This window comes from Terrapene carolina, unplaced genomic scaffold, assembly GCF_002925995.2.
Source record: "Terrapene carolina triunguis isolate 2854851 unplaced genomic scaffold, T_m_triunguis-2.0 Scaffold68, whole genome shotgun sequence".
In the NCBI taxonomy this organism is placed as follows: Eukaryota; Metazoa; Chordata; order Testudines; family Emydidae; genus Terrapene; species Terrapene triunguis.
In genome coordinates, this window is record NW_020664419.1 from 79,370,929 (window position 1) to 79,383,025 (window position 12,097).

The following is a 12,097-nucleotide window of genomic DNA, read 5'->3' on the forward strand; positions in this document are numbered from 1 at the left end:
GGGTCGGCCGCAGCCTGCCGGCGTTTCCCAACCCGGAGCTAGGCCACAGGCATCTGGCCTCTCCGGCGGCTGGCTTTCAAATGAGCTCTGCAGTTGGGCTTTTCTACTTCCTGTCCTGCGCCGTGACCTCTGGGGGGTGGGCGCAGGATCCACTGGCTCCACCCACGTTGGTGCTAGGGGAGGCTCGTCCCTCAGCGGGGCTGTGGGGTATCCCACCGCCTCACTACAGTGTGATTAGACGGTTGGCAACCCTATAGGCTACCCATATCAAACAAAACGTACACACATAGTTCCAGGGCACTCACATGACTTATTTTTGGTCTGGACAAAATTGCACTGTTTCTCCTTTCCTCTGTATTTTTTCTCTGCTCTTGCTCTCACATAAGCATAGCTAAACAAATCCATTATTATAAATACTGCACATTTCTATTTTGACTCTGGAGCTTAAAAATGTGAGCAGCAATATCAAGCCTGCACAGAAACTTGTATTGGTGTAAGCTATATATTAGAGTTTAAGGAAAGTGGCATCTAAACTGAAGCAATATACATACAGAAGGGGTGGGGAAAAAATGTTGTGGGTGTGCCTGTGTGGGTTTACATCCCTGTATTAGGTCTCTTGCTACATCCCTTTCTTCTGGCTCCCTGGAATACAAGTAGACATCCTTAGCTTCCCTTGGATTCATTTAGACTCCTTTAGCATCCACTTACTGATATGTAAGTTACTGTACACAACACCCCTAAATTTGTCCCTGCGATTTTAGCTTGCTTCTTATATACCTATGCTATTCATTTTTACTACATCAATAGAGTTTCTCATTAAAAGAAATAAAGACTTTTTTATTTCTAAGCAATTTGTCCAGCAAATTCTGTTTAAAAACCTATCACCTTAACACAGTAATGAAAAAAATTATAAGTTGAAAAATTCTTATATAAGATGGCTGCTTTTGTTCTTTAAAATACTGAGCCAGACTGCCATCTATTGGAAAATAAAGATTTTTAAAATTATACTGTTTCTAAGGAAAAGTGAAATACATCAGAAACTAGGAAATCTCATTGTCAAAGGCTGTCACTGACACCAATCTATTCAATCATGCTTAAGATAGCCTTGATTTTCTCCTAAAACGAATGCTTGTACATGCAAAACCTGTTTACTTAGGCTACACATAGTGTGAAAGATTTGCCCTATGTCTTTTTCTACTCAAATTTCTATTATACATTTTCAAATAAGCATCAGTCCAGTGTTCCTTTCATTCCTTGTTGCTTAGTCAATCTCAATTATTCTTTGAGCAATTTCTTCCGATGCAAACATCATGTTATCTGATAACTGTGACATGGACTTAGGTGCCTTTGTAGGGCAGTAAGGGAGTATAAAGCCCTTCTAACTCACCTGCACAGCCATCCAGTGCTTACCTAGATGTAGAGTCTATGTGGGGTTGTGGAGTGAGAGTATACTCAACAGGCCTGCAATGCCCCAGTGTGAACAAATGGGCAGAAAGCAGTGTAGAGTAAGAACAGCCATGACTTCACCTATCACAACACATAGAGAAGGGAGTATGCTGTGCCTGACAACAGGCCAACTCAACGTATTTCCCCTCCCTTGGCCAACACAGGAGCTCAGGGGGAACTGTGACTCAGAAGGGTGCCTTGGAGTTACAATTCTTTTTTGCAATTCCTCCTGGAAAGGCTCATTTGAACAACATCCCACAGCCAGGGTTTCAAATAAAGGCTCAAGTAGGCCATTAACTAGGTGAAGAGTGCTAGCAAGGAATTGCAAGCAACAACTTGTACTCTGGATATTTTTGTGGTAGATGAATTTAGATTAACAAATCAGTTGTTTTAATAGTTACTTTTAACTAATATTAAATCCAAAAAACTGCATTAAAAGAAAGTTAAGGGTGCAAAATCAAGCACTCAAAGTTGGGAATATCTAGAATTAAGCTGTAACTTTAATTTGGCCTTCTTGTGTGTATGCATTGTGATACAGTCTTTAATTAAGCACAAAATTAATCAAGGAACCAAAGGACATGAAGAGAAGAAATTCCTTAATTGCCTATACACCAATTCTAGGAGCCTGGGTAACAAACAAGAGGAATTGGAATTGCTCATTTATGAATATAAATTCTATCTAGTTGGGATTACTGAAACCTGGTGGGATGATCTGCACAACTGGACTGTTAAAATCAATGGTTATGACCTAATTAGGAAGGATTGAGTGGGCAAAAGGGAAGGAGGAGTGGCATTACTTGTTTCCAAATCATTTATAGCTCTGAAGAAAATTATCTTGAATGCTTTTGGAGCAATGTCTTAATAAATAAAGCAGAAGATTACTAGTTGGTGTCTACTACAGAACACCAAATCTCACTAGGGAACAGAGTGACTGCTTCCTTGCACATCTATCTACAACATATAGGATAAAAAGCTGTGTGATCATGGGGGAATTAAATTTGAGTGACATATGCTGGAGGTCTCATGATGCCAGTACTAAAATATCATTGGAATTTCTAAACATAATAAATGACAACTTCCTAACTCAAAATGTGTTGAAACCAACACAAAGGAATTCTATATTAGACTTTGTTCTAACAGATAAAGAAGAAATTATCACAGAAAATTAATGGTAACTTAGGTACAAGTGATCATGACTTGATCAAATTTGAATTATATATGGTGCTTTAAGAGGGCCAATTTCACAAAGCTGAAAACAATTATGAGCCAAATAAGCTGTGTGGAAGAATTTACTCAGAAAAAATGTGAATGATAATTGGGGACTCATCCTATATAACTAACTTGATATCTTTTTCTGATAATAGTACAAATTTAGTTAATAAAGGTAACAGTGGTGATGTAATATACGTGGACTTCTCTAAGGCATTTCACTTTGTACAGCATGATATTTTGTTAAAAAAGCTAGAACGATATAAAATTAACACTGCACACATTACATGGATTAAAAACTGACTAGCTGATAGATCTCAAATGTAGTTGTAAACAGGGAATCATCATTGAGGGTGCTTGTTTCCAGTGGCATCCCACAGGGATCAGTTCTTGGTCCTATGCTATTTAACGTTTTACCAATGACCTGGAAGAAAACATAAAATCAGCTGATAAAGTTTGCAACTGACACAAAAATTGGGTGAGTGGTAAATAATAAAGAGGGGAGGTCACTGATTCAAAGCGATCTGGATCATTTGGTAAACTGGGAGCAAGCAAACAATATGCATTTTGATGTGGTTAAATGTATGCATCTAGGAACAAAGAATGTAGGCCATACTTACAGGATGGGGGATTCTATCCTAGGAAGAGGTGACTCTGAAAAAGACTTGGGGGTCATGGTGGACAATCAGCTGAACATGAGCTCCCACTGTGATACTGTGGCCAGAAGGGCTAATCCGACCATCAAGTAGGAATAAAGAGGTTATTTTACCTCTGTATTTGGGACTGGTGTGACTGCTGCTGAAATACTGGTGCCCACAATTCAGGAAGGATGTTGATAAATTGGAGAGGATTCAGAGAAGAGCCGCAAGAATGATTAAAGGCGTAGAAAACATGCCTTATACTCACAGACTTAAAAAGCTCAATCTATTTAGCTTAACAAAGGGTAAGGAGTGACTTGATTACAGTCTGTAAGTACCTACACGGGGAACAAATATTTAAAAATGGGCACTTCAATCTAACAGAGAAAGGTATAACATGATCCAATGCCTGGAAGTTGAAGCTAGACAAATTCAAACAGGAAATAAGGCATAGGTTTTTAATGGTGAGAGTAATTAACCATTGGAACAATTTACCACAGTAGAGTCTCCATTACTGACAATTTTTAAATCAAGATTGGATGATTTTCTAGAAAATCTGCTCTAGAAATTATTTGGGGGAAGTTCTCCGGCCTGTGTTATACTGGAGGTCAGACTAGATGATCACAATGGTCCCTTCTGACCTTGGAATCCATGAATCTATATGAACACTGGGGACAAAGTACTCCCAGACTGATTGGCAGCCAGGGAGAGACTGAGTGGACTGACACCTTATGAATTACAATTACCTGGCAATTACAGGTGAGTAAGCCTAATTTCAGTACCAGGAAAATTGGTTGAAACTATAGTAAAGAACAGAATTATCAGAAACATAGATGAACATGATTTGTTGGGGTAAATCAATATGTCTTTTGTAAAGGGAAATCATGCCTCACCAATTATTAAAATTCTTTGAGGACGTCAGCAAGCATGTGCACATGTGCACATGTGCACAAGGGCGATCCAGTTGATATAATGTACTTGGACTTTCAGAAAATCTTTGACAATGTCCTACGCCAAAGGCTCTTAAGCAAAGTAAGCAGTCATTAGACAAGAGGGAAGGTCTTCTCATGGATCAGTAACTGGTTAAAAAACAGGAAACCAAGGGTAGAAATAAGTGGTCGATTTCCACATTGGAGAGTGGTAAATAGCAGGGTACCCCAAGAACCTATACTGGGACCTGTGCTGTTCAACATATTCATAAATGATCTGGAAAAGAGGGCTAACAGTGAGATGGCAACATTTGCAGATTATACTAAATTACTCAAGATAGTTATGTTCAAAGCTGACTGCAAAGAGTTACAAAGGGATCTCACAAAACGGAGTGACTAAGCAACAAAATGGCAGATAAAATTAAATGTTGATAAATGAAAAGTAATGCACATTGGAAAACATAATCCCAACTATGCATACAAAATGATGAGGTCTAAATTAGCTGTTACCAGTCAAGAAAGAGATACTGGAGTCATTGTGGATAGTTTCCTGGAAGCATCTGCTCAATGTGCAGCAGCAGTCAAAAAAGCTAACAGAGTATTAGGAACCATTAGGAAAGGGATAGATACTAGGTCAGAAAATATCATAATGCCACTATATAAATCCATTGTATGCCCACACCTTGAATACTGTGTGCAGTTCTGGTCGCCCCATCTTAAAGAATATATATTAGAATTGGAAAAATACAGAGAAGGGCAACAAAATTGATTATGGGTATAGAACACTTCCAGATGAGGAGAAATTACAAAGACTAGGACTGTTCATTTTAGAAAAGAGAAGAACTAAGGGGTAATATGATAGCGGTCTCTACAATCATGAAGGGTGTGGAGAAAGTGAATAGGAAAATGTATTTACTCCTTCACATAACACAAGAACCAGGGTCACCCAATGAAATTAATAGGTTTAAAACAAACATAAGGAAGTATGTCTTCACACAATGCACAGTCAACCTGTGGAACACATTGCAGGGGATGTTGTGAAAGCCAAAAGTATAACTGGGCTCAAAAAAGGATTGGGTAGGTCTATGGAGGCTAGGTCCATCAATGGCTATTAGTCAAGATGGTCAGGGGCACAACCTCATGCTCTGAGTGTTCCTAAACCTCTGACTGCCAGAAGCTGGGAGTGGACAACAGGGGATGGATCACCTGATAACTGCCCTGTTCTATTCATTCCCTCTGAAGCATCTGGCACTTGCAACTCTTGGAAGCCAGGAAACTGAGCTAGATGGACCATTGGTCAGACCCAGTATGGCCATTCTTATATTGTTATGAATCTGAAATGGAGCTGACAGCTGAAGAGAGAACAGCAGCCCATTAGGGTAAAGAGACTTTTTCCCACAGGAAACTGAAGCAGGGCAGTATTATAGAACAGCCACTACATCCTCCAAAGCCTCCTGCCTCCAAGGTATGATATTGTTTATCAAATTAGCCCATCAAAGGGATACCACTGCCTAGTAAAGTGAAAGAAAATCTGTTTCAGTATATTTTGTTTGTATTTACCTCTGTATTTACCATAGCTGTTAAAATTCTTATATTAGAACTGTATTATCTGAAGGTGGCAGCTGACTTTGTTTCCTTTGAGAACACAAATGGCCTAGTTCAGCCACCTTATTCCATGAGTAGTCCCACTGATTTTACTCAATGAGTAGGGTACAATTCAACATAAATAACTGTGGCAGAATCAGGTTTAAAGGAAGCAATCTTGTTACTGTACAATAAGAAACTAATCCTGGGAACCATTATTCACAGGAATAGTCCTATTTAAGTCAAATTCCTATCTAAAATCATTGAAGTCAATGGCTATTAATGTCAATAAAGAGGTACAGTACCAGATCCTATTCCTTTAATGCTATTAATTCCTTTGCATACCCATATATTTTTAATCCTATATGAGGATGGAAGATGCTCAGCATCTTACAGGACTGAGTACTTTGTGCATGGTCCTGTGAGCACTTAGTACTAGGTATAATAGTTGACTGACTTCAGAGGTATTCCTCACAATAGAAAGCTCTATGCTCTGTTGTAACTATTTGCAGGATGCAGCCTATGAGCTAGACTATAAACCCTCTACTCACATTGGCGAGCAGTTTCTCACCAAAACGGTGCCATTGAAGTCATTGTGTGAGTAACTGCTCACCAGTAAGGAGTTCATAATCTGGTCCTATATTTGTAAGACACACACACTATATACTTTTACAGATACTTAGGTTTCTTATATCAGTCTTCTTTATATTACTTCCTTTTTTTAATTCTTAAATGTACAATAAGTAATGTAAAATATAATTGAAAAAGTTAATTGGATATCCCATCTTACTTACTATAAGTTTAGTTTGGATTCCATTGCTCATAAATTCTTCTTCTGATATCTTACTAAAATTGTCCAGATAGTGATCTGATATTGTATGACACAGCTCTTCAAAAGAATATTCTTTTTCTTGGCACAGTTTGATTTCATCTAAGAGCTTTGATAACTCTCCAGTCACAGCTTCACCTTTTAAAAAATAGATAGAATTAGTCAGAATAATTAGAATTTAAGGGGGATTTTTGTTGCTAAAAAGTAATGCAAAACTTTTGAATCTTGGGGTAGATATAATGGTACTAAGACTATTCCTTACATTGCATGCCTTATAGTCTATAGCTTGACTCTGACAGACAGCCCTGAATAAAGGATAGTGTAATGGAGCCATCGGATGAGCACTGAGAGGCAAATATAACCTAGATAATTTTTTCACATCTTAGCTCATCCTCTGCTTTCCCCTGTACACTGTGTGCCACTGTGGATGGGGCATTGGCCATGACTCCACCTTCTCTCTGCCCTCTAAACCTGAAAAACTGCAGCTAGTGAAGAACGCCAACATTCATCTCTAGAATGGGGAACCTGCTACAACCACACAAAATGCTTTGCATTGGTTACCTGTTTATATCTGTGGGCAATTAAGGTGTTGGCTAGGTTCTATAAGACTCCATCTGTCTGTCCCTGGGATCAAACTCTCTGGGATTTGTGACAAGATGTTTTCAGTGAAAAACAAATAATACTAGAACCTGCTCCCTCTAGCAGTCTACCAAAAATCCAAATTTGGTGAGTTTCAGGGTATTGCAGGATTAAGGGTCTGGTTATTAAATTCTTTACTTTGAAGATGTTATTCCTTTGTTAATGGCTGCCTTTAGTGATGCGAGGTCCACAGCTGATGAGGCAATGGGGACCATGAATTAATTAGGGCCAGCCAGATTCTAATATTCTTACTCACATTGAATAGCACTTTATTCTGAAAGTAGTCCATTGAAATCAGTACGACCGCTTCCAGAGTAAGGTGCTATTCAGCATGAGTACATACAGGAGCTGTATGTTAAATTCTCCCATTTGGGTTTGAAAATCCATGGACTTTCTATATTCAAAACTCCCATTAACTACAATGGGATTTTTTGCACAAAAATTATGGGTAGAACATGGTTCAGAATCAGGATTTTTAATCCTTCATATTTCGCTTTCCGATTAGAAAACAGAAGTTAATAAAAATGCATGTTGTAATAAAGAAAATAAGATGAAAATTAGAGAGATCACTATTAAAAACATTTTTAAACCATGTCTGTGTGCCTTTTTTCAAAAGTCCAGTTAAAGAAAACTAAACAAACAAAATTAATCATTTTTTCTTACATTATTCACATCCTGAATGTGGAAACAAAAAATGTAAGACCAAGATCTTACTATTAACAAGAAAGGAAACTTTATGCTTAAATTTGTATTAATTAATTTCAGGCCACATTCTAATATTCTCTTTTGTTAAATAGAACCTTACTCTAGGAATGATCCCACTGAAGTCAAAGGGGCTACTTGTGGAGTAAGGTACTACTCAACATGACTATGAATATCAGAATCTGGCCCCCAGGAGTAAGTTGAGTTTTCTGGTGGGCCTAGATCCTTCTTGTAGGGGAAGAAAGCAGTAAAAGTGAAAAGATGAAGCTTTATTGCTAGAAAGTACTTTGGAATTTCACTTAGGGGAATGTTTCTTTTTGGAGTGACAAGAGCCAGGCTTAGGGTTGTTTCTACCAAAGTTATGGGGAGCATCTACAGCAGGGATATTTCTAAACAGAGAGTGGAAGGGCATCATAACAGGAGAGCTCTTAACTGTGGAAGAGGATGAGGGGGAAGGGAAGTATTAAACTCTGGTCCTGTGCAGTGTGTGTGAGTGTGTAACCTGAGGAGAAAGCACCCAGGGACCACAGTAATGGTTATGGTACAAGAAAGTCATGGTGTAAAAGTTCTCTGCATGGAGAATGGGAGTGCATCATATAAAAGTGATCTTTACGGGGAGGGGGGGAATAAAGGGGAAGCTAGCTGTATGGGAGAGAAAGAATAAACTGTGTTGGGCACTTAAAGGGGAAGTGCCAGCAGAGCCCTGTAGCACAGAGAGCATGTTTCTATTTTGCTTTGGTGTGAAAGTTGTACCTTAACATTAAACAAATTAAAAAGAGATAAGACAGACTCATTATAATGTATTATGGTCCATTAGTAGCTCTTTACTTCCTGCATAACACTCATTATGGTATATACTGCAAATATTAGAAAATCAGCTATTCTATTTATTGGAGTGTGGAGGCAAGCTCATTAGTCTCCCTGAGGAATAAAGCTTCTTAATGTCAATATCTTCCTTTATTTCCTCTCTCTCTAATGTATATTAGTATAAAATAAACTCTTATTAGTAGTATAAAATATATTATTAGAGAGATAATCTTTGGCATAGGTTCTGCAGTCATAAAACAGAAATATTTACTTTTAGTCGTTTGTGATGGAGAAACTTCTGGGGATAAAATGCAAGACTGATGTTCTGGCACTAGGCATTCCTGTGTGGGTTCCTCCAAAATGGTTGCATTTCCTGTTTTTATGTATTCTGTAATTAAAAAGACACACACACACCACAACTCTTAAATTCATAATTTTTCCAACCAAAAATATGTTAACTTTTTTCTCATGAAAAGGTATTTCTATTTTTCATTTTCCCATGCACAATCATTCACAAATGACTGCTGTGCAGTGTTATTTATTTTAAATATTGTAAAGCACAGGGGCGGCTCCAGGCACCAGTGCACCAAGCGCGTGCCTGGGGCGACAAGCTGCGGGGGGCAGCCTGCCGGTTGCCGTGAGGGCGGCAGTCAGGCTGCCTTCGGCGGCATGCCTGCGGGAAGACCACTGGTTCTTCGCTGCCTTCAGCGGCAATTCGGCGGTGGGTACGCCAAAGGCGCGGGACCGGTGGACTTCCCTCAGGCATGCCGCCGAATCCGCGTTACCAGCGGACATCCCCCAGGCATGCCGCTGAAAGCCGCTTGACTACCGTGCCTGGGGCGGCAAAATACATAGAGCAGCCCTGGCAAAGCATCATAATGGCCAACCAGTCACCTCATTTAATTTGTTGAAAATATTAAAACCTCATTTTAGAATTAATCAATTTTGGCTTCTGCAATGATTTCCCCCCCTTCTCTTTCTGTATTTAAAATGCACACATCAAATGCTCTATTCTATTATTATTGTTGAAAGACATTTTTGAATCTTTGTTTTTTAAATTGCTATTTGTTTTTATTAAAATAAGCTAATGAATGTAAAAAAAAATTATTGCTTATTAACACTTTGGGGATCAAATATACCATGTTACATGCACATGCATGCACAACATCCTCCTAAACTTTATTTTAGCTGGCAGTGTAGAAAATGCAGTATTCTAAAGGTTAACTCCTTGATTTGATCCATACCCTTTCCACCTTCAAATCTCTCCTCAAGACTCAACTCTGCTGCAATGCTTATGAGAGATCAGCCAGTTTATTATAGCTAGAATGATGATCAGATGTGCAAATGTACATATTGTATATATCTGATTGTCTTAATACATGTTTGTACACTGCCTAGCACAATGAGATACTGATCCTGAATGGGGCCTCTCTGTGCTATTGTGATACAAATATTAAATAAGAACAATACATAATAAGTTAACTTGTGCTACATGACTTCATTTTTCTAAGTGATTCAGTTTAGACAAAGATAGTTTAGACTTAGTTTAGACAAAGATATTTTGACTCCTCACCCTTTTGGTTTCATGTTATCTGCTTATGCAGATACACTAATAACAAGAGGAGATAATTACACATATTGTAACATATAGAAGAGAACCACAAGAAGTTAACTCACTGGTATCTCACTTGTAATGTGGGCAGTTATTCTATAAATCAATAATGGCTTATTTCCTTGACAGTGAAATCTTCCCAAGCTATTTAAAATCCATTATCAGCAACATATTAATTTAGCCTGGTTATGAAATTTAGTAATAACAACAACAACAATAATAATAATATAAATAATAAAACCCAACATTAAAAGTAACCCTCTGAGGCAAACACTGGGCTTAGCAAGGAAATAATATACGCCAAGTAAAGCATCTTATCTTTCAGAATTCTTTGAAGATTTTTACAAGTGTATGTTTCCTGGGTGACATTTATAAACTCTCTTGACTAGCTGGACTGTCATATGTTCCCCTTTCTTTATAGAATGAGGGTGTGATGGGGTATACAAACCCTGCAGTGGGCAACAAGGAGTTAAGGGCTGCTCTGGGCTCAGCTGCCCTGCCCTGTCACACTGGCAAGAGATGCACAAACTGGAGGAGGAGTTAAAAGGGAGCAGAAAAGCTCACTTGTGGTCAGACCACGGAAGAGAAAGGATATCTAACTTGCAGCTTGTGAGAAAAGTGCTGAAGGAAGACAGAAGCTCTCCCCTCAACAACTGCCTGAAGGTCCCTCCCTGATGGAAGAGACGACCTGCTTCTGTTATGCCCAGAGAGGGAGGCATTCCTCCCCCGCCCCATCTACTAATCAAGTGTTGGCCTCCTGTGTTTTGTTTATGGAATACCCCGGTAGCGGAGAGACTTGGAACTGATATGGCTGTAGGGCCAGGGCATGAGAGAAGGCAGCCACCACCCCAAGAGGGAGAGAACTACTATGCCATGCCCGGATGTTCAGAGGTGCCAAGTGATCAGCTGTCCCCCTTCACAGCCTCCTGTTACAGATTGTGAACTTTGGACAATAGGGGATGGTAGGAAGTGGCACAGGGAGGGCAGCTTTAAGGTGCTCCTGGGTGTTAGACCTGCCTGTTGCCTTCACAGGGCCCTGGGACAGAGCCTGATGGAGTAGGAGGCCCAGGCTCCCCTACCAAACCCTCCCTCTGCATATCAAAGGGCCTAAGGCCTGACCAAGTGAAGACCATCACAGTGGGAAACATAAGTGATAATACACTCTGAAATCCATCTTGATAGTCTCTGTGTAGAAATAGTGGATCCCTTAGATCTGTCCACAATGGAGATAAATAGTCTAGGAGACTCCTTAGGTAGGAATTTAGGGTGTGGACATAGGGAAACTCTGTCCTTAAAAAAGAACAGGAGTACTTGTGGCACCTTAGAGACTAACAAATTTATTAGAGCATAAGCTTTCGTGGGCTACAACCCACTTCTTCGGATGCATATAGAGTGAAACATATATTGAGGAGATATATATACGTGTGTGCGGATACAGACTAACACGGCTGCTACTCTGAAATCTGTCCTTAAAGAATACCGTAAGGGAGGATCAGCTATCAACACCCTGATTTCTCTAACTCTGAGAGCTGATGTAATGGCTATTAACAAGGCAATCTTCCCAGACAGGTTAGGTAAGAAACAGATTGCCATTGGTTCAAATGGGGGTCTTGTGAGACCTCTGAGAACTAGATTAAGATAACAAAGGCCTGGTCTACACTAGGACTTTAATTCGGATTTAGCTGCCTTAATCCGAATTAAC

At 39.3% G+C, this 12,097-nt stretch overlaps 1 protein-coding gene across 6 annotated transcripts in view; it reads right to left on the reverse strand.

The window, feature by feature from the left end:
- Positions 1-12,097, reverse strand: part of ANKS1B (ankyrin repeat and sterile alpha motif domain containing 1B) — a 730,881-nt gene that overhangs the window by 558,655 nt on the left and 160,129 nt on the right. For 5 of the 6 annotated variants that reach the window (XM_026648981.1, XM_026648980.1, XM_026648979.1 and 2 more), the window contains exons 7-8: positions 9,055-9,171; positions 6,601-6,773 (exon numbers count right to left, since the gene is read on the reverse strand). In XM_026648981.1, the coding sequence (XP_026504766.1) occupies positions 6,601-6,773; positions 9,055-9,171 (290 nt within the window). Of the gene's footprint in view, positions 1-6,596; positions 6,774-9,054; positions 9,172-12,097 lie in introns of all 6 variants that reach the window. The other variant, XM_024199867.2, reaches the window with a different exon arrangement.